Raw genomic sequence first — 22,597 nt, 5'->3', positions numbered from 1 at the left:
AGATGGGGGTCTCTACAAACCGAAATAGCATGGCATATTTCTGTGGATCAATAAACCCCAGTGTTATCCCAGAGGTTGGATCAAAGAGCGCTATTGAAACGCCTAACATCGGCTCTGCAGGAGTATTAATAGTAATGTCTGATGCCAAAGATAAAGCGGCACCGCGATTATTCCGTATTACAACGAGGGACAGGTGGATGTTTGTGGGGAGACACTGCAACATACTCACGGTCTCTGAGTCGAGTAAATATAGCCGTGAATTTAGAGCTGAGGAATGTGTCCAGGATAGCACAGAGGCTGTAGTCCAGCTACAGACGCCGCTGCTAGAGACTTTCATTTGGTGTATGGATCAATAATCTTTGATAAACCAGCCATTAAATCCTATATTATCACTTCATTCTTCCCTGTTTCCCTGGTATCTCACAATTCTCATTAAAACATTGGCTAAATCCCAAACTTGAGTCTGTACTGAAAGGGATAATATCAGCTCCCTACTTTTGGTGCAGACTAAAGATTCATTTTAAGACATTACCTACGTGCTTAATGTGGAAATATTATATACCAAGTGACAGACTGAAAATGAAGCTACCCAGAGAGACTCATTTTGAGAACTCTTTAAAGAGTTATAAAGGAGGAGAAGAAGAGCACAGTGGGTTCAATCATCTGTTAATATAGCTTTTCTGAAAGACTGTGTTCCCTCTTGCATTTCAATTACGTAGTTCTGATTCATTTTGATTCATTTGACCTGGTGATTGTGTGTCGGAGGTATACAACTAGTTTTCATTTCTCTATTGTGCCCTATCTAATATGATGTCGCTCATAATTTAAGCCTTAAATTTCCCAAAATATTTAAATCTCCTTTGGAAACTAAGAGTATAAATAGAAAATATCCATCTCTAATGAGAGTTATTGGCAGTTATTGCGTCTTATTTTTCAAATAACAATTTAGCTCAAAGTTTAAATGAAAGCAAAGTAAGAACTGAAATCCCCCCAAAAAATAGAGACACATAAAGAGATGTAATGTATTTCCCTGATGCTGTAGAGATCTCTGACTGGCCGAGGCAAACAGTACATCATGTGCTCAACCGTGTATGTGTCGCCTCGGGGTTTGTTCGTATGCAGAATGCTTTCAAGATTTTTCAATTCAGCGCTCAAGACTCCGTTTTCTTTCTGCCGTGGCTCAGGGGGTATCTCGTTCTTCGATTTGTACAGTGAATCAACGCAGCCCAAAAATGTTTGGAGAGGAAAGTGACACATTCATGGCTAAAACTAGAAGATTAATGAAGTACAATTATTCATTAGGGACGGAAATGGAGAGTGTTTTTCGACCAGGCAGAAGGAAACTCAGTTTGTTATTGCGGTGGGAAAAATACATGTACACATTTAGGTTAAAAAGCAAAAAGGAAAACAACGGAAATGTTTGTATATTTTATTCCTTCATGAAAAAAACCTTTTTATATATTATTTTTTCAGGGTTTGTTTTCCCAGTGTTGTGCATTTTCACAGTTTTAAATATTTGCCAGAACTGACCCATTTTCAAGTATTGGTGTAAAAGTCAAAGCTGAACGAAAACTGCTTTAACTTCGTCAGAGCTGTATTTCCAGAAAACAAACATACATAGTCGCTCATATTATCACATGTGCTACATTAAGGTTGTATTAGAACCATGGGACTGTGTTGACTTTCTTTTGGACAGCAAAATAAACTTTTCTTGGGATGAAGAAACCAAAAGTCAAAGTCAGGAAATAAAGGCAGGTGGTCCTATGGTTTGAACCTGGGATGTTTTATTGGTTTAAATAAAGGGATGATTAGGATTAACTTATGTCTCGTAGCAGTTCAACAGCTACTTAAAACAAAGGTTGCAGCCTTCAGAAGAACTGTGTGCATTTAGGAGAGGAGGCTTTTATCGCCGAGCTTGGCACAGCCCTACAAGCAGAAAACACTTGAGCAAATAATCGTCCACATGGCTACATTTGTGATGTTTCCCTGGAAATACAAACATGCCCAATCATTTTCATAAACAACTGAAAACAGGACTGTAATTAAGTGCCACAAGGTTTTAAAGTTCACCGATGTCATAATGCATAGTTTTGGCTTTGTCCAATTTTGGCACCTTTAGCCTTCCGTATAGCAAACAAACAATATGTTATTCTGTGGCTTAGTTAAGGAAGCACGTAAAGCATTTATGGAGTTCTTCTGTGTTGTTTACATAAAATACACATTAGAAATACATCTTCAACAGATTCACACACACAAACAGAAGACTATTAGAACCCTTATCCTACAATATGACATGTAATGCTGTTGATAGTTGACAGGCACCCACTCAATGACCTCAGTTCTTCTATTTTCCAACTCTTACTAGACACAAAAAATACATGTATCACTTCCTGTTTATTAGCTAAACAGGCTTGTTTGTGCATATGGCTTTGCAGCATGTGTTCAGACGGTCCACGTGCAGGGCTGATAAATGAGTCTCACTGCCAATGTGACACTGCTGTGACAATCAGATACCACGCCAGGCCTACTCCTTTCGCCTCAGGGTGTTTGTGCCTGTCTGTGTGTGTGTGTGAGAGAGAGGGCAAGCTCTGTCCCTGTTTTATGACAAGGACGTAACCTTTCCTGCGCTGTGTCCGTTTGAGAGAGCCAAAGAGAGAAAGCATCATGACTTAAAAGCAGAAGCACACCAGTGAAACTCCTCATCCTGACTAAATCCCTCAAATAGGATTTAACAGACACGCTCACATGAACACACACACACAAACACACACACACATACATGTTGTGAGCATGAGACACACTGTGTGTTTACATTTTATAACATGTATTCCATTAAGAGTGCTGTCCACTGTCCGCTTAGGTTATTGGGAGGCAGACACAAATGCTACGGTTTGCTACAGCTTCCTCTGCTACCTTGGAAACAAAAACCACAAATTAAAATTCCTTGTGGTTCACATCCAATTTGCTCTTGGTAAATGTCACTGTTATTTTAAGCTGGCTAAATGGATTTAATTTGTTTTCACCATCATATTAATTCCATCCGTGCTACTGTGTCTGTAGTACACTTTGAGTGCGACCCTCACACAAACACTTGGACCCTGACCCTTGCTATCCGACCTCACTTAAATCTCACCCATGACTTTAGCTGGCCTGTGCATTGCATGGCACGACTCAGCACAGTTCAGTACATCTAGGGCATGGAAGTGTGTCACGACAGATCTAATTATGACAGCAGCAGCCCCCCAAAAGTTCTCATCTCCCCACAACGGCGCCCTGTGAATCCAGCCTGCAACAGAGGCTATCGTGGTTACACCATAGAGTGTGCCGAGCAGAAGTGTCTATATGCAGCCTTGTGAGGGCTTAGCTATAATGTGAACAAAGCAGTTTAGCTGGTGGCAGGAAACAGATGTAATTAATTGACATTTGAGCTATGGTGCAGCTAAATATTGCTAAATTAAGCCAAATGGTGCTCTGGTGCTAATTCTCCATAAGTGTAGGTGGTCATTCAATTTAGAAACAGTTAAACCTTTTACTTGCTTTGTTGTTGAAGGCTCGAGATGGAGATTGGTATGACTTTTGTATCTGTATGCTAGCTACAAAAGAAGAGGGCTTACTTAGCTAAACAGTAGAACAGTAAACACTCCCTGTAAAGCCAATATTTGTCATTCTTACACTTTGGTTTGTACGCATAAAACAAGTGAGATATTGCGCTGTTCAGTCTGCTTTGGAAGTGCTGGTAGATTTATTGTGTTACCTTTTGGCAGCGAAGCTATTTCCCATTTTGCCAAGCTAAGCTAACTGCTGGATGTAGCGTCCAATGTAGCATACGGCCATGAGCGTTGAATTGATCTTGTCATCTAATTTTTGCCATTTATAAAAAAGCATGTTTTATATTACGCAAATTTAAAGAACTGAGTTACATTTTAAAATCAGTCCGTTTTGTAGTTATTTAATGGACAGAATATCCTTAAGAAATGTGGCTTGAACCAAGTTTGATGGATGGATATTTTGTATAGTTGACAGTAAGGAGACACTTATACACTAAAATAGCAGCAGCTTACTAATCTTTGTGAAAAACATAAACTGGTTAGACTTGCATGCTAATTATTTCTTTGGTTAAAGGCAAAACACAGGAACTTGGTGAGCGCAGCAAGCTTCCAAGATTTTTGCCTGATTTGAAAGCAAAAACTTGGCCATTTAAATAGCAAAGTTACAGAGCTCTCTAACAGATTGTATAATACTATGTTTACATAAATAACCTTTAACTTATATTTTGGCTTCCCATGAGGCAAATTTCAGCTTTTCTTTCTGCTTTTAGGAGTTTCAGTTTGCAGATTAAGCCCTTTTTTTTCAAGATTAACACCTAAACAGACATTTTTTTAATGTATTGGTATTTAGCTGAGCGGAGCTGTTTGTGTATTCATGTGTTTGTGTCTTACATTTGCTGGCAGCGACAAAACAGGGAAACAAGCCCCACATATCTGCGGCGATGGCTACAACTGGCAGGGCAGAGAAGTGGGTCATCTATATGCTATCCGAGCAGTCAGGAGGAAACTTGCATGCCTCCTGCTCTGCTTTTCAGCCTCAACAACGTTTGAGAGAAAGAAAGGGGTAGGGAAGGGGGAGGAGTGGGAGGAGGAACTCTTGTGTAGATGATGATTACAGATGATTGAGGAACAAACATGAGAGACAGGCTTAATACTACGTAAAGAAAGGGGGAGTTATAGATTTAAAGGAAGGCAACAATTATACATAAACTGTTAAATTATTTCCTATTGTCGAGATTGACAACATGTCAGACATCCTGCTGTTATCATTCTTAGTTTTTTTAAGTCTCTAGTTATCTTGTCTGTGGCTGCTAAATGATCAAAGTATTGATTGTTTAATGTGAGCATGGCTAAAAATGAGTCACTCACTGTGGAAAGAAAGAGTAGGCCAGACCGGATGGATAAATCAAGAGAAGGAAAGGAAGTGACAAAGAGGCCCTGAGATGGAGTGATGCAGAGAAAGGAAGAGTTGTGTTCTGATGTTAAATGCTACAAAGGCCTATAAATAGAATAATGTTAATGAAGTGAGGTTAGCCGAGGTGTGCTTTTGAGTACTTTTTGTCCAAATTGCTATTGCACATTATTGTGTTGAGTGCTATTGACCAGTGTTGGCTTTACTGGTGCTCTCTGTTTCGGTACAGAACATCTCTTCCGTTGCATAATGCACTTGAAACACAACCAGTTAGCTGGGTTGTATAACTGTGTGTACTATAATGCTGGTTGAACTCATGGGACAATACATTTGTCAGGCAAATGCAACTGAACATAAAAGACTTGGAACCAGGGTCTTCGTCTATGGTATTTTTCCTAAATCCACATATGCCAGCACTAATTGTCTGGTAGAGATGGGACAAATGAGCAAAACACTGCATTGCACTTTGTTTAAGGCTAAAAAGTTTGCAGTAGAAAGCAATGTAAACTTAAGGCAGCATGGATTGAATGTCTCGCAATGTTTAAAAAAAAAGTACTTAAATCTAGGATGTCACCCAATGCAACAACAAACAAAATAAAATGCTCCCAGTCTATAAATAAAAATACAACTGGTATTCATACACAAGGTTTGTGCATGTCCATGTATGTATCATGTGCGCAGACATGGACATGTAAATATTCAACCCACACTCACAAACCCCTAATCACAACATATAAAACTGAAATAAAAAACAAAGAAATCCTCTTGTTTTTAATTTTTGCTAAACTTCATTTAGCACAGTGCGATCCCGACCCAGGTTGAAGGTAGAATGGTTGTGGTTTGTTCGCTCGAGTTTCAAAAGCTTCCACCTCAAAGCAACAGCTGGTCTTTTTCTCAAAGCTGGTTTTTGTTTGCCTGTTTCTCTCCCTCATTCAGTCTTTTTTTAAACAAAAGAGAGAAGAATATCGAGGCAAAAATTAGTGGAGGGGTTAAAGCAGTGAGAGCTGGTGACGAGCAGGAACAAAAGAAAAATAAGAGATGATACTGTTAAGGTATCCAAGGCCAGTCTGGTCAGTAAAACAAGTCAGTATTTGGGTGGGATGACCACCACAGGGTCACCAATCTTTGGCCGCCACATCAGCACCTGGGCGTCATTGGCGTTGGGCTTGACCATGGCGTTAGAGAGGATGGACTCATTTTTGCCCAGGATCTGAGGCTGTTCCTGGGCCACAGGCTCGTTCAGAGCGGCCCTGTGACCCAGAGGCTTCTCTGGGTCGACTCGGATGTGAAGCCGCATCCTCCAGCGGATTGTCTGCAGGACGAGTGTCTCTGAGGTGGCCTGGTTAATGGCCACAAGCCAGGTCGTAAAGCTCTGGTCGCGGCGGATGCTGGTAAGCTGAGGCACGTTGCTGTCGCTGACGGGCACACCCCAGGTCACGCTGGGGTAGAAATTGTCATTCATACTAACAGTGAACTTGCTGTCTTTCTTGGTGGGGCCTACCACAGTGCAGGTCTCCGTCGTGTTGCCGTACCACGGGTAGTTTACCCCATCCGAGTCGCTGATGGCCTGGATTTTGCCGTCGCGGAGATCGGGGAGCTCCCAACTCGACCTGGGAATTTAAAAGGTGACCCAGATGAGGATTTACTCAGACATATCACACATAGACATAAAGAGGCTGTTGATGTTATAGGATCATTGTAGTTTATTACGACTTTCTGAGTAAGTCAAATGAGCAGACAGCTCTTATCGAGTCAGTTCTAATTGAATTCCAAATTTGGAGACAAAACTGGATGCATGCATGTGTACAGTAAGCAAATTGAACCAGGAAGTTGTCTGTAAACTGAGATGGATGGCAGTTTGGGTCAAAATTCTACTGTTTGCCTTTTTTTTCTTGTTCAAATAAGTTATGTATTTGACCCCTCTGACTTCTTTTTAGAGATCATAATTTGTTTAACTGAGAAAAATCCCAAAACAACAGACTTGTTCACCTCTGGTGCACTTGGATTCATTGTATAAAAAGCTGAGAATTTGTATCTTAAAAGTCTTTCCCTTGATGTCACAGTCTATGCAATAACACGTGATAGACACAAGAAGTTGATGAAAAGTGTGTGTGTGTAAAATACTGTGACACACACAGCAGGCGACATTAAGCGGCTCAAGCGACCTAGCACCTCTGGTCTGTACACCTATGGATTTTCTGCCTGCAACAGGAAAAAGATTACCTTTCTTTCCCTGAAGCTGTGGATCAGCCGCACAGAGGAGATAACAGTGTGATCATCAGACACATGACTTACTGTCTGCTTGTGCCAGCCTCGAATTTTGATGTGTGTGTGTGTGTGTGTGTGTGTGTGTGTGTGTGTGTGTGTGTGTGTGTGTGTGTGTGTGTGTGTGTGTGTGTGTGTGTGTGTGTGTGTGTGTGTGTGTGTGTGTGTGTGTGTGTGTGTGTGTGTGTGTGTGTGTGTGTAATTGTGTAACTGTGCCTACATTTGTCTTCTGAAAAATCCCATTATCCTTTAAACTGATGGCCCCAAATAATACTCAGACACTTTTTTTGTTGGGAACTCAAATTATATATATTAGCTGTGAATATCTGTATTTCATTCTCAGTTAGAAACTTTTTAAAATGTATTATTTATGGGTACATAGACTGATGTAAATCTCTGTAAAGGAAAAACGGCCATAACATGCAATTGCCTGTGTATTTCACTTCATCACTAAACTGCCTTCATGCTGGTTTCTTTGAGTCACTAAAACGTCGTCCTGTGGTACGATGTGCTGTTGTGTTCCCGCTGAGGAACTGTGAACAAAAGTAGGGGGCGGAAGGCTTGCAGAGATATGTCTCACTTCCTGTTTGTGTCTTCACTGCCTGGTTTGGCACAGACAAATGGGCTGCAATAAGTGCTGTGAGTGGTTGTGACAGAACCTCAGAGATGTTACAAAACATTCACTCAAATGTCATACACAGTGGCTCCTGAACATGTCAGTTATTCCAAAATGTTGCATGCATTCTAGCACCAAGATTTCCCATCCAGACTTACTTGTAGCTGGGGGGGGGGGGGGGGTATTTCTGCGGATACCAGAGGGTACTTGTAAAGATTGCAGATTACCATGACGTTAAACCCCCAGTGATTATAGGCCATGCACTACACGTTAACACTGAAAGCCCTTAATCAAAGATTTAACTGAACCAAATAGGGCTGCAAATAATAACCATTTCCATTATTGACAAATCAGCCAATTATTACTTGGATTAATCTATTTATTGTTTGGTTTATAAAATATAGAGCACACACTTTTTATCCTTGTTTCTCAAAGTCCAAGATGATGTCTTTTAATGTCTTGTGTTTTCAGTGCAAATCACAAATGTATTTAGTTAGAAATTATATGAACCAGGATATCCCCAGATGTCAGATTCTATAAACAGCATGTTCTGCCATTTTGTCAACTAATATTTGCACCTGTAGAAGCCTATTAAGCCAAATATACCACAATATGGAAGATATAGATATATAGATAGATATATAAAAGACGTCTTGAGGAGTCACACTCAATGCATCCAAAAGATATATGCTGTCTTACAACATATAATGAGACTTGCATGTTTTTCTTGCACAGGCTGGAATAGGGAAGACTATACTGGTGATCTGTAAAAGGTTTCAAAGCGTAAGGTCTGACGACAAGTCAAGAATTCTAAGAAATGTACCGACGGCATCATTGAGAAAACGTTTGCCTTCTGAGCATGCCCATATCCTGTTTCTGAAAATGTTTCGCTTCATAAATGTGCATGTTGCTATGCAAATGATTAACAATATCAGGAGACTTTTGACAGCACTTCATAGCAGATGGCCAATTTTGGATCAATCTCTGTTGGAGTGGAAGTGAAGAAATAGGGTGCCAATGCTATTAACTAATCAATTACAGCATGCTTAAGCCTCAGCACCTCTAGTGTCGTGTGCAGACAGTACCCTGCTCTGCCAAAAATGTTGGCAGGAAGTTCCGTCTCCAAGGTTTACGTTCATGACTAGAGTTAACTTGCAATCTAAGAAACACTATAACCAATGCAAGTTAAACTTTACAACAGATAAATGTCCATTACTTTTTTAGTTTCACGTCTACCACAGTTTCTATTTTTAGCACTTTTGCATTTTTAGGGCAACACTAGACGCCGGGTGGAGCCACACATTGGGTATGTGTGCCTGTCTGTCTGTCTGTCTGTTAATAAATACACACACACACACACACACACACACACACACACACACACACACACACACACACACACACACACACACACACACACACACACACACACACACACACACACACACACACACACACACACACAACCATACAAAGCTGTACCACAGTTAAAACACTCATTAAGACACCTAAAACAAACAGGCAGAAGAGAGAGGGGGAATGTGTCCAGAATCCAAAGCCGACAGAGAAATTCTCCACATTACCGTCCTCAGCTGCTAGGTCCAATTAAAGCAAGCTGATGCTCTATTGCCATCAAAGAAACTACTTAGTATGAGAGTCTCGGCAGTGAGAGCAGTATCATCTCCTGCATCCTAAAAGTGTCTTGAAAATGGACTTCATGTGGTTGCGAAATTGAATGGCTTTAATATTGAAATGAAGATTATATATCAAGTAAAACTGTTTTAGATGCATGAGCTACAGTGGTACAAGAAATGGTAACACTGCACAAAGAGGGGATTTGTGGGTGGGTGGGTGCCTTCAAAGACCCCTATATATATAGTGCTATATATATACTGAATTTGTATCTCTCACATCAATGTTGGTTAGTTCCAGCTTGAGATCAATGGTCTTCTTTATCAGTGTGTGGCCTGTCTTTACGATATGCTGATATGATGTTTAAGATCGTTATCTTATAATTTTGTGTATGCTGGCTGCAATTTGGACACAAATAATATATTGATTTTATAGCTATGTTCTTAAGCACACAGTATGTGTTATAGTGCCACTTAATCATTGATCTTCAATAGTTGAAGTGATATTTAACCTACTATGACCCAGTTCTATGCCAGTGATTGCAATTTAGAATGGAAGTCCTTTTCAATTGAGAGTTCAAACCTTTTTTGCATCCCATTTGTTGGAAGTTTGTTCCAACTTTTTCAAGAACCTTGAAACATTTGAGAAAAAAGTATGACTACAGTAGAGGGCAGAACCCTGTCAGTAAGTGGACAGTTTTGTGTTTAGGCCTACAAAGAAGGGGCTATTATTTTTTCCTATTGTGTTACAAAATTGGATATTTGTGAATGCATCTATTTTCCTTTTATAAGAACAGTACATCACTAACAAAAAAAATGACGTGACAAAAGAGCATGAGGGTTTAACTTCAGCTAGATAAAAGAGTACATTTCCACAATACAACAATGTTGCTTAGATGAACAATTACTGAAGCAATTACTGTTAGCAATAATGTGGTTTAGAAAAGGCATTTATCTTCCATGACTTTGAGTCCAAGTCTTGTTTTACTGTCGATTTCTTTTTTTAACACTCACAAACACAGACACAGACACACACACACACACACACACACACACACACACACACACACACACACACACACATGCAGGGCCAGACTGGGTTTGGGTTGTTGGGGAGGGGACTATGTATCTAATCTTAGACGTGCAGCACTCAAACATCTTTAGCTACAATTTCAACAGATAAAGCATAATTTGGGTACATGTCAGGTTGTGGCTGCCAGCTACAGGATACAGAATTGCTAACTAGCATTACCGATATCCCAATATTAACAATGAGAAGGAAAAGAAGATAGGAAGGAACAAATAAAGAAGTGTTAACTGTCACACTTTGTCCGGCTGAGCATGTTTTCTTTAAGCGTAATTTGCTCATGTTTGTAACCCCCACAAAATCCAATGACCAGGAGAAATCTGAAAGATCATAGGATTCATTTTCCATCCCAATGTCCTGCTCTCTTGTCAGTCAGCTTTGTCAAGTACTTTGTAGCCTACAGGCATGCAACCATGGCCCATATACTGTAGATATGAGCTACTGAAGTTACACTTTTCTATAAACCTTTTAATTACCTTCCTTAATGCAAATATTATGTACTATTTTGATTCCACGGCATTTTACAGGTAGACAAGGGTCATTAAATTACACTATTTTCATTGAAGAATCATTTTAGCATTATGTGTAGAAAAAGAAGAAATACAAATAAGCTTACACTGACATTACACTGACACTAAGGTTGTCTTTTGGGTAGGAACCATCTATTTCTGTTCATTTGCCCAGAGTGCTGAATATGCTTGATGAGTTCCGTTTCCCGAAGTTCGATCTGGTAAAATATGTCTTCTTTAAACTTGAAATCTTTAGTTCGCTATTCTGGGTAAAAGCATTTCACCATAACTACCACATTAAGCAGTAAGAGTTACATGGTACAAACAAAATATATATAAACTTCTGAACACAAGTACAACATAACTATTTACTTATGTTTACTTATCTGGTAAGTGATTTGTTTATTGAGTCTCAACCATATGTGCTGAGGCCATGCTCCTCCCCATAATAACATAGTAAACGAGTCTGCGATACTCACATCCCTTTGTTTCCATACGTATTGTAAAACTCCATGTGATTACAGGCTTGGATCCAGCCGATTGTCCATGTCTCTTTACTGGCTACTGGCGGCACTAGGACTCGAGCATGCGCTCGGAAGTGCGGTGTCCGGTAGCGCAGCACCACGCTGGATGACTCGTCGATGCTGGTGGGGTTGGGGTCGATGGAAGTGTTCACCTCCAGGACGGTGATACTGTCTCGGAAACTCTTGGGCTTACACCTGATACTCTGGATACAGCCCATTGCATTAAATAGCAACACAATCCACAACAACGTCCAGAGGTCTGGAGAAGAAGAAATACGCATGGAAACAGCAAGAAAATCACCACAGGTGGATCCAAATCATGATCTCCAAAAAAGTTTACCAGATTAAAAAGCTTGTATTTATAGCAGGCTGTGTCGTAAAAAAAAATAGCCATGCATCTGTGCACATTTTTGATTCAAACCTTCTTTCAAAAAAAAGGAAGACGGGCCTGGAGCACATGCTTTCCGGTGCGTAAACGCAACTTCATCAAACAAGTGCAGAAACAGAAACTTTCCTTTATGCGTGCACAGATGTTCTCATGCTGTCTACTTAAAAGCCATTGCCTCAAATGCGCTTTTTCACAAAAGAACTTTGGCAACATGCATCCATTGGAAAGGTGCACGTAAAAGGTTCGGGTAATTATGAGCTAAATAATTAACAATAACTACTAATGTTACATATTGGCGTCAAATTCTCTTTTGTGTAATCATTGTTGTTATTACTCGTTTATATCTTGAACAAAAGCTAAAGCTATATGTCCAGAATTGTAATGAAAATGATGCCCAGAGGTGAATTTCGCATTTTATGGAGCAGCCTTATCTCCATTTAATCTGCAAAAACGTCTTTGCTCACAACTAAAAGTGAAATTTAGAGCGTTAACCTGAACGTGTTTATGTGCGGATTAACGGCCCATGCAGTGCAATTGCATGAATTGTGGGGGTTTTGCCGACAAAAAACAACATGCAAAAAGAAGTCTACCTATAAAACAATTGACTGGAAAGTCTCCTGTGTCATCAGCCTGGTGAAATCCTGGACAGCTTCAGAGTGATCGGCGGTTCACAGTTCTTCGGTCAGAGAAGTAATTCCGTTATCCCGTTCACAGCCGCTCCCGTTATTTCTCCCCTACAGCTGCAAATAATGTCACCGTCCCAAAGGGAGAGAGGGAGCATTTCCACAACCGTTCAAATTTAGCCGAGTTTCAGCCGGAGCACATCCAAAGGACACCGCCGGGTCAACTTTAGCACCCGTTTCACAGAATCCATACCTAGATTTAAAAATAAATAAAACATAACGCCTCAGAACGAAGAACCTCCAGCTCTCACATAGTTCGACCGAGCCGGCAGTCGCAATCCTGTCCGTCCGCCTGCGGTGGGATGCAGTTCAGCCTAAATTCCTGCACAAGCTGTCATTTCTCCGTGCTCGTCCCATCGCTGCAACGGCAGGTTCACCCCGCTTCGCATTGGTCTATTTCAGCTGCCTTGAAAGCGGCTTTATAAGTACCATCGAGACGACACTTCCGGTCCGTACCCGAGGCATGTTGGGAAATGTAGTCGAGGCGGACCTATCACGTTCAAGGATGAAAGCCTCTGTGTGATGTTGAAGACAGATGTTTTTGTGTTAGCCCTTTTCACACAGGCGTTTAAAATATTCTAGTTATGTCCTTTCTGCTGTAGTTAAGTATATTGCTGCTGTTTATTATGTTTCCGTTTGATTTTATTATCTCTATCCATCCATCTATCTATCTATCTATCTATCTATCCATCTATCCATCTATCCATCTATCCATCTATCTATCTATTATCATAGGCTAGTGTAGTTATTGCATTTTAACTGACTTGATACCATAATTAACTACTTTAATGAATAAAAACGTCTGATAGAATTAAATATTATTATTATTATTATTATTATTATTATTATTATTTGTTTCTATTCACGCATTTGAAAGTAGCTTTCCATTGACTCTTCATTTATTGATGGATATTCTCCAACCATAACACAATGTTTATTCATTAATATATGTAATCACTCAATGTATTTGCGTTGGTGTTTTGTAAAGCAGCATGGCAGCTCTTTGACAACCCTCCCTCTGTCTCCATAAATTTGACATCATGGCAGTGCTGCTGTGTCCTGCCGCTGTCTGTTTAAGCACCTTGGAGAACTCCGTTCGACAGCAGAGCGCACTGCAGAGGTTGAATCGGGATTGTGCGTAAAATTACGTCAAATCCGCACGGAAGTACCAGATGCTGCACTGACAGGACTGCCTCCCTGTGCTCACCCTTTGTTGATGATATTAGCTGACGACAGTTTACTGTTTCAGGTTTAGACTGCATGGTTTTACACTATACCCCACTCTCCTCGCTGCCAGTGCATGTTATGGAAGCACCAGGGCAGATTTAAAGTGATACGTTTTGCTTCATATTCATCCTAAAATCGGTAAGATGACAACAACGTTTCTTGCGTAGCCTTTTTCTTGCACAATGTTTACACTTAATATGTTGTTCTCGGTAGGCTGTCAAGCACCTGCTAGCTGTGTAATTGTGTAATTGTGCCATGCTTGGCGTAACAAGATGCCCATGTTGTTATTTTATCTCCATGCTGTAGGTCGGGTTTCACTGGATTGGCCGAGGCAAATGCCACTCTATGAACTCTTCCAGCGTGCATGACTCTCGGTATAAACAGCATGGCCATTGCACATTCCAGCTGGTCTAAATATATCTATTAAGGCCACAAGAGGGGGAGGACTGTTGTACGTGGTTTGTCCTGGGACGTTTCACTGTCGTGGTGGACTCGCACCACTTGAATCACCTTCCTAAAATTGACAATTGTTTTTTAGCAGAGGAGAACTTGGCCCTATTCAAACATGCCATCGAGTTACAATATGAGAGCCAGGGCGAGGGAGAGAAACAGCGTTCTGAGCAGACCTGAGTTTTTGTCTCTGAACCAGCCCCTCCGCAGCGGCGCTGCCGGGGGCGGCGGCGGTGGCCCCCCTGAGAGCCGAGGGGGCGCGAGGAGACCCGGTCCGATCAAGCACCAAACAAGCCAGCCGAGTGAGGAACCGGTCGAGCCAAGCAAGTTGCCCGAAGAAGACTGTATGCTGCTGAACCCCTCTTTCAAGGGAATCGCGAAGAACTCCCTCCTCGCGATAGACATCTGTCTGTCTAAGCGCATGGGGGTGTGCGCCTACACGTACTCCTCCTGGGGAGGCTGCCGCTCCATGGTGTCCCTGTTAGCGTTCACAGGCCACGGCATCACGTGGATCATTGGCACTATCCTGTGTCTCACGAGGAGTAACACTCTGGCAGGGCAGGAGGTCCTGGTCAACCTGCTGCTTGGTAAATGCCACACCATTACACTCACCAAATACAAAAATGCAGCACTATAATACCCAGAATGCACTATGAGCAAGTCACTAATGCACTCTTTTGTTTCTGCATGGGTGAAACTGCTGTAAATGGAGACTCTGTAGCCTGTTACTGTTAAACATGTCAGCTGTGTAATTCTGTAGTTTATTTTAAAAACAAAACATGCTTCTATAATGGCTTTATGAGTTGTAATTTAAATTATTAATACACCTAATACTTCCAATATATTGGGATGAAAGAAATCTTCATGACATGATAACTTAAAAATCTAATTATTATAACTTTCTGACTTATCTGATCTATAAAGTATAAATAACTGATTTAATAACCACTATTAAACCATCATCAATACTGTTTAAGGTATTGATTATTAAAAAGTTTCGGATTGTGTTTTCCAACTTATACACTTTATGATACAAAATGCCCCTTTTTAATCCTTGTATTAAATATTGTTCTGATCGTTCTACAGTAACATAATAAGAAAAGCAGACTTTGCAAGAAGAAGGAGGGAATGTTAAGATTTGCCCCTTTAATTTACATTTAATTGACATTTTTTTATTATAAATGACACCTTACCATTATGTAATGTAACAATAGCATGCAATTTAATGCAGCCATGCAAAAAGTACTGACTCAAGATGACAACTATATGCAACAAATTGTATTGTTGGTGTCAAAAAGGATAGAAAATCAAGAATGTGACTGGAAGGTAATTTGTTCAATCTCCTGCACATGCAGGATACTTTTTGGAGTATTAAAAAGCCTTCTTACCACTAAGGTAACAAACAGGTCAGACTGTGGTTGTCTAGGTATGAATGGGGATCTGTGTAAATGGGATCAAGGTGTTCCTGAAAAATAAATCTGTTCTCTGCAGTAAAGTGTGCTCAAATGTGAAATGTTGCCCCTCTCTATGTGCGATAAAGATTTAAATGACATCAAATAATACATTTGGGACCCTAAATAGGAGTGCACAGATACACATGTGCACACACATATGCATCATGGACCCAAACACAGATCATTGATTGAAAAGAGCTGTACAAATCTCCTGGCTGTGGTTACATTGAGCTCAAATTGGAAGCCAGTAAATCTCTGGATTTAAGACAATGTCGTTTTGTTTTTGGGACATTTTTCAGCCACAAATTCCTGTAAATCAGTTGGTGTTCCAGGATAATGTCTTTTCTATTGAGGTCTTTTGGGAGAAAATGTACAGACATGCTGTGAGCACTGGTTGGGGAAATAATATTTGGGAGAAATTCTGTTTTGTTTTCACCTAACAGGAAAGTAATCAGCCAAGACTGGCCTGTCAGTTATGGTTTGATTCAGTTCATTGCCATGAGCAAATGAAATGTGCAGTGCAGAAATATATTTCCCTTACGCTGTTTTGAAGTGACTTCTGGTAAAGTCTGCAATTCTACTGAGCATCTCAAAGCAGACCTTTACTGTGCAGAGGATGTTGCATCCATATCGTCTGAGTTTCAGCTTTGCTTTGGTGTTTTCCACCTTATTGTTTCATATAACTTATTTACTCTGTCCCTAAAATAATCCATGTTTTATGGACAAACCCTTTTTAGAAGTCATGCAAAAATAAATAATTTAGGCAACTACATGCTTCAGTTGAACAGTCGTGATTGAGACAATATCAATAACATCCCTCTCACCATGTGTCCAGGTAAGATCACTGAGGCAGTCTGTTGTACCTACCTCCTTGTGCTGTAGTTCAGGCCTTCATGGATGATGACAGTATCAACAGACATGACGTCAAACAGCTGTTGTCTTTAATTACATTTTCATCAAGCTTGATGGAGTAGATCAGTATTACACACAGCTCTCTCGGAAGCAAAAGGAAATTCAGCAATAGCAAGATAATTTAAGCAATTTCTAATCAGTATGTTTATATTAACAATGAATCACATGACTACATGTACTATAAAGAAGCAATTGAAGTAACCCTCAGCTTTATAGCATCTTTTGACTTGTTTTGCTTCCCCACTTACCCCCACTAAAACCTACTGTGGGCTATCTTTCAAGCAATAAACGGCAAACAAATAAAGTTAATGACTTGCGCTTGTGTAAATATATCAATATTTTTCCCAGGAGTCGGTGGAGACAAAGCTCAAGAGAGTGAATGCTTCATTCATAATCATCTCTAAATGATGAAGTATAAAGTTGCTCCAAATCTGCTGGATTTATAAATACACAACTCTTGGCCCTATAACTTTAAAAGATGTAATAAGTGAGTGTTGTGTTTACAGCTTGACCCCAGGGGACTTAAAAAGATATGTGTTGCGATTTTAAACAGACTGTTGTTGCGGATATTTTCCTATTAAATGCCAACCTTTGTATTGCCATAGAAACAATACAGGTCTGCAGGAATTCAAAAAAGCTTCTTTGGGATTAAAAATTAAGAAATAATTGTCCCTGACAGGTTCATTTCAAATAGGTTAAATCATCTTCAAAGAGCTGAGTACTATTGTAAAGGTTAATTGGATGAGCAGTTAAAGTGTAATTTAGGAAGGGTCTGAGATCGGACATTTTTGTATGTGATTATTTCGCCTAAAAGTGTCAATTTCAATCAGTCAGACTCATCCTTGCTGAAATTGGATGCAAGAAACTCATAGGAAAGACAGCATAAATTGGTGTTCTAGTATTCCTTCATCTTACCTTGGTAGTGTGAGAAACAAAGATTATTGTTGGATCTCCTCACACAGTTAGCTAGACTGTGGCTGACTAGGGATGGAGTTTCAATTCAATTTCCAATACAGCAGTTTCCCTTTGAACACTAAGTGTGAGCTCAGAATCGGACTCACTGATTGAGAGTGTTTGGCTGCTTAAAACATATTCTTTGTGATCAATTGTCTTCTGTCTGACTGGGGTAGGACTTGTAACATGTGCTGCCTGCAGCCATGGACTCTGAAGGACACACACCCCGGCTGGGACAAAGAAGTCACACAGTCTGCTATCTCATTTGTTTAAGAGAGCACACCTGGGAAATTTCGGGAAGGAAAAACATCAAAAAGGAAAACCAGAATTTCCAGCTAATATTCCCACAATCTTAATAAGTCAAACCAAATCATCGCTTTTGCTTTATCCAGCTGAAGGGCACTACAAACCAGCTTGTGTTTACAGCTGATTCTATGATGCCTCATTGCTTGGCTCACCTTCAGCCTGCCATAAGTATGTTTGAGTTAGTGTGCATGTGGCCTCTAACATTTCACCAGTTGTATTGTCCGCTTAGCTCCTGAACAGTTTCCTTTTTTTCTTTTTTACTAAAGTGCCCACCTGTATTTTGTTCCTTCATCTCGTTCTTTGGAACTCTCCACCATCTTTCCTATCTGCCTTTAAGGAGTTGAGGGAGAAGTTTAAAATAATGATCCTGTTGGGACAGGCAGTGGGCGAGTGGAATGAGAAGTAGGGCAGCATTACCAATATGTCAAACGACTGACAGTTATTTAGCGCGTGGTTGGTTGTGTGTGTGTGTGTGTGTGTGTGTGTGTGTGTGTGTGTGTGTGTGTGTGTGTGTGTGTGTGTGTGTGTGTGTGTGTGTGTGTGTGTGTGTGTGTGTGTGTGTGTGTGTGTGTGTGTGTGTGTGTGTGTGAAGATGGCAGACTTTAACAGAAGTTAAACATGGCAATGGTAGGGGTATTTTTGGGAGTGCTATGGAGCTATAAAGGGCATCTGTAAATGTATGGTATGTGGACTCAAAGCAAATGCTTCTCGGTATTGTATGCCTTATTGGTTATACTTGTTAACCAACATATGGATTTACATTGGTACTATTGTTTCTGTTTTATTTGAATACTCACTCCAAAACCATAAAACCCTGCTGTCCAGTTATATTACTCTTTTCACCATTATTATGCCCTGAATTATTTACTGATTTAACAGGACTTCTACAGCCATGTAGCTATTACAGCTATTACAAACTAACATACTGATTTTTAAAAGGTATAATGTATAATTTTCACTATTTTAGTTTAGCCTGTTTGCATTTTAAATAGGGCTGTCCCTATATGAGATTTTTCATTACATTATTTTTTTCAACCTTTTTTTAGATTACATATTTGGGATGAATTACACATACATATAGGTACACATAGGTGTGTAGAGAGGTGGACAAAAAATGCTCCATTTTGTTATACAATATTATCATATGTGTGTTTTATTTTGATATCCTTCATTATCTATTTAAATACCAGTATATCGCAACACCCCTAATGTTAACATTTGCTTATTACCGTCAAACAGAAACAGCTGACACTGATGGAAATGTCATTCATAGTTAGTCAGAAATTAGAATACTGGATCAATTGAAATGTTGACCTCATTATTAAAGCGGAATCTCATCGTGACGCGACAGAGATTTAATTTATTGGTACTAATGTTAATTAAAGGCATTTAATGTTTCACTATTGAGTTTTCTAGCATGTCATCCATTCTGTCATCTTTTTCTCGACAGCCCTCATTGTTGATGTCATGACTGTGGCTGGCGTCCAGAGACTGGTGAAGCGCAGAGGACCCTGGGAGATGATGCCGGGCTTGATGGACTGCGTTGCCATGGACACTTACTCCTTCCCAGCTGCTCACGCTAGCCGGGCCGCCATGGTTTCCAAGTTTCTGCTGTCTCACCTGGTCCTGGCTGTGCCGCTACGCATCCTGCTAGTGCTGTGGGCCGTTCTGGTGGGCATGTCCCGTGTGCTGCTGGGGAAACACCACCTAACTGATATGGTGTGCGGCTTCGCGCTGGGCATGCTCCACTTTAGCCTGATGGAGACAGTTTGGCTCTCATCAAGCACCTGTCAGACTATTATTTCTATCAGCACGCTCAGCTGGAGCCCTTTTTTCTGAGCTTTTGATATAATTCTATGCTAGCGCTCAAGGCTAATTTGATACACTAAACTTGCAGTGTTAAGGAACAGTGACATTTTTTTGCAAGCTCCAAAGTTCTTATCGCAGGTTGTGACCTGTACATTTGGATTTTTGGAATCAAATGCTGGCTTGCATGTAACACCCAGGACAGGCATGTCACAAAAACATCATAATGTAACTTCATAATGCTTTACAAGTCCTAGTATTTTCAATCAAACCTACAAAAAGACACCACTATATCTGCTTAATTTAAAATAAGTCCTGATATTAAAGCAAAAATTCAGACTTTTTGACTGGTCAAATTGCACACGCAGGATCATCTTTTTCTAATTGTTTTCTATACTCATGTAGTATGAAAGCTGGTATAATTGCAACTCTTTCTATTCAACAAATTATCTCTTGAATCAGTGTGCCTCTTCCTCTTTGCCATTTTACTTCCTTTTTTTCCTTCCCTGCTACCTCTTGCTCTTTTCTCATTTGTTCTTAATAATTGTGCTTCTATTTTTGAACTAGTGATATGCTTAAACCATGTTGGACACTGATTAGCTTGGTGTAAGGCTTTAATATTGGATGTAACAATAAAATATATAAAGTAATGGTTGTTTGGATATTTTGATAATTGTTTCTGATTGGCATGACTATAATGTTTATATATTTCTGATGCGATTCCATTCTCACTAAATGTTGATCAAATTTTAACACATTCTGATGCCTCTGTGTAAAACGAATGATACTCCCACAGAATTTTTTCTCACAAAGGTCAAATTTAACTTCTTTTGACATGCCATTATGATTTACTGAGTCTAACTGTATTTTTATTTTATAGCAGATGTTTCTCACTACTGTACAATAGCCTAACACATTTTAATGATATGCCCCACAAAACAAATTCATTAACACATTTTCTCTATCTTTTTCAAATGTGTTTTTTTGTGGGTCTTATGGGAAAAAACTTGCTGTTTTTTGTGAGGAACTTTTTATTGGTTTGGTGTGTAAATACAGTTTTGTGTCCATTAGTTTGCTTTGTTCTGTACAGAGATCTGTCCGGTTTTTACTTTGTATTTTTTCCATCTCATTAATAAAACGAGGTGGGCTGTCAGTAAAACGTGGATGCCTCTGTGTTTTATTATTTTCACAGGAGAACATAAAGAATAATAGTCTTGGTTGTTTATTGTTATGTTGGCTATCAAGGTGAATAATGTGGGGGTTTGGTGTTGCCGTGCATCCGTTCATCTGCAATACTCAACAGTAACAACACAGGGTTATGCAAATATTTTAAATTAAAATGTGGGTGAATCTGTTAGCCAAATAGATCCAGGAAAACCCCATGAAACTTGATTAAATGATTGTTTCTGAATCAACTGTATCATAAAGCAATCTTAACTACCTATATATAAAGTGGCTGTTGACTAATATTAAGGCTAGTTTCCTGTCAGCTGACTTATGCCACAAAAATGCTATGACAGGAAACAAAACCATTGTAATGTCTGTTCTCTAAAACAGTTAAAATAGCAGGAACAGAAACTGCTTCTAAAATCATCTCTGGCAGAAAGAGAAGAAAGGAAAGAGTTTCAGCAGTCAGAGATGTGTGTTACCTTGTGTTTTGTGCTTTGTTAGACATCACAAGTGCATTTAGGGCTTAATTTAAAAAGAGGAGAAAAGTGCAAGACTGACACCCATCCTCAATAAGAAGCTGTTTTTGGCTCAACATTTAAAAAGGAAGAGAGAAATTGGGATTTTGCCGTCAGCATAATCATGCTCTAATCATTTGATGTTGCACCAGAATCAAGGCCTCCACAACCCTGCACACATAACACGTACCTAAAACACCCCTGTGAGTAAGAGCTGATAGTGCTTACAGGTCTGTTTATGCAGGGTTCACATGAACAGGCTGGACACCACACTTCCTACTGTTGTGTCTCTGTGCTCTGTTTGAGTCATGCTCTGAAGAAACATTAGACACTACAACGTTCCAGCAGTCACTGACCGCTGTATATCATCAAGGTATTAGCTCTGAGCAGGTTATAATGACAAACAGATATTCTGGGGATTGTTAGGGACATTTGCATTTTCCCATCTTCCAAAGAATATTCGGAAATATTCCTTCAATGGTACAATAAGCTATTCACCTTTAAAAGCTTTGCAGGTTAAATAGTCCCTGGAATGCAACATAGCTGCATTAAAGTTTAATTAACTTACAAAAAAATAGTTTTTTGTCAAATTGGTGGAGGGGGTTATGTGTTTAGACTAGAAACCTACATCACAAACTCACTTTTAACCGCATTATTAAACAATTGTGTTGATATTTCATTTTTTGGGGTTTCTAGTTCAAGTTTTACAATGTGATTTGTACTAATCATTTGCATGAGCGTCTTATTGTATTTAGAAATAAAATCATACACCTGGATCAGTGGGAGATAACGTATTTGCAGCCATTTGAAACCAATGGTTGAAGAAGGGTAGGACAAGTGCTCCCTCTAGAGGGGTCAGCTAGTCTTGCCCCCCAAGCACTGGCAAAGTTTTGTAAATATATAGTTTTTTATTGTTATAACCACTCAAAGCAGCACAGACTATGTAAACATGTCTAACATAACAGACTGTGACATGTGAATATCAGCCAAATCAAAACATTTGTAGAGAAATGTAATTAGGACATATCATTTTAAATGTGGCCACTGTCACTGTTATCTCGCTTTCAGGATTCCTTATCTCTTTGTTATGTTCATTGTCTGATTTAATTCCTTTCATTTATTTGATATCATTTTGTCTAAC

The 22,597-nt window shown here is 39.7% G+C and overlaps 2 protein-coding genes across 6 annotated transcripts; one reads left to right on the top strand and one right to left on the bottom strand.

Moving 5' to 3' along the window:
• Window positions 1–1,415: 1,415 nt before the first annotated feature.
• On the bottom strand, window positions 1,416–13,064 carry fam78ab (family with sequence similarity 78 member Ab). 2 transcript variants are annotated; one of them, XM_063889985.1, is made up of 3 exons: window positions 12,570–13,064; window positions 11,547–11,850; window positions 1,416–6,569 (listed from the first exon to the last, which is right to left on the bottom strand). In XM_063889985.1, the coding sequence occupies exons 2-3, from the start codon at window positions 11,807–11,809 to the stop codon at window positions 6,044–6,046; spliced, it is 789 nt and encodes a 262-aa protein (XP_063746055.1). In that variant the 5' UTR covers window positions 11,810–11,850; window positions 12,570–13,064; the 3' UTR covers window positions 1,416–6,043. The 2 variants fall into 2 exon arrangements, with proteins under 2 accessions (XP_063746055.1, XP_063746054.1); XM_063889984.1 differs by having other exon boundaries at window positions 11,547–13,064.
• LOC134868693 (inactive phospholipid phosphatase 7) lies at window positions 11,545–20,932 on the top strand. Of its 4 annotated transcripts, none has more exons than XM_063889982.1 (4): window positions 11,545–11,897; window positions 13,912–14,027; window positions 14,196–14,926; window positions 19,416–20,932. In XM_063889982.1, exons 3-4 carry the CDS (start codon window positions 14,455–14,457, stop codon window positions 19,802–19,804), a joined length of 861 nt encoding a protein of 286 aa, XP_063746052.1. In that variant the 5' UTR covers window positions 11,545–11,897; window positions 13,912–14,027; window positions 14,196–14,454; the 3' UTR covers window positions 19,805–20,932. The 4 variants fall into 4 exon arrangements, with proteins under 4 accessions (XP_063746052.1, XP_063746051.1, XP_063746053.1 ...); XM_063889981.1 differs by having other exon boundaries at window positions 11,545–12,220; XM_063889983.1 differs by lacking the exon at window positions 13,912–14,027 and having other exon boundaries at window positions 11,545–12,220.
• The last annotated feature ends 1,665 nt before the right edge of the window (window positions 20,933–22,597 follow it).

This window comes from Eleginops maclovinus, chromosome 8 (assembly GCF_036324505.1).
Source record: "Eleginops maclovinus isolate JMC-PN-2008 ecotype Puerto Natales chromosome 8, JC_Emac_rtc_rv5, whole genome shotgun sequence".
NCBI lineage: Eukaryota > Metazoa > Chordata > Actinopteri > Perciformes > Eleginopidae > Eleginops > Eleginops maclovinus.
Note: the sequence above shows the minus strand (reverse complement) of the source record. Positions and strands in the feature narration are given on the sequence as shown.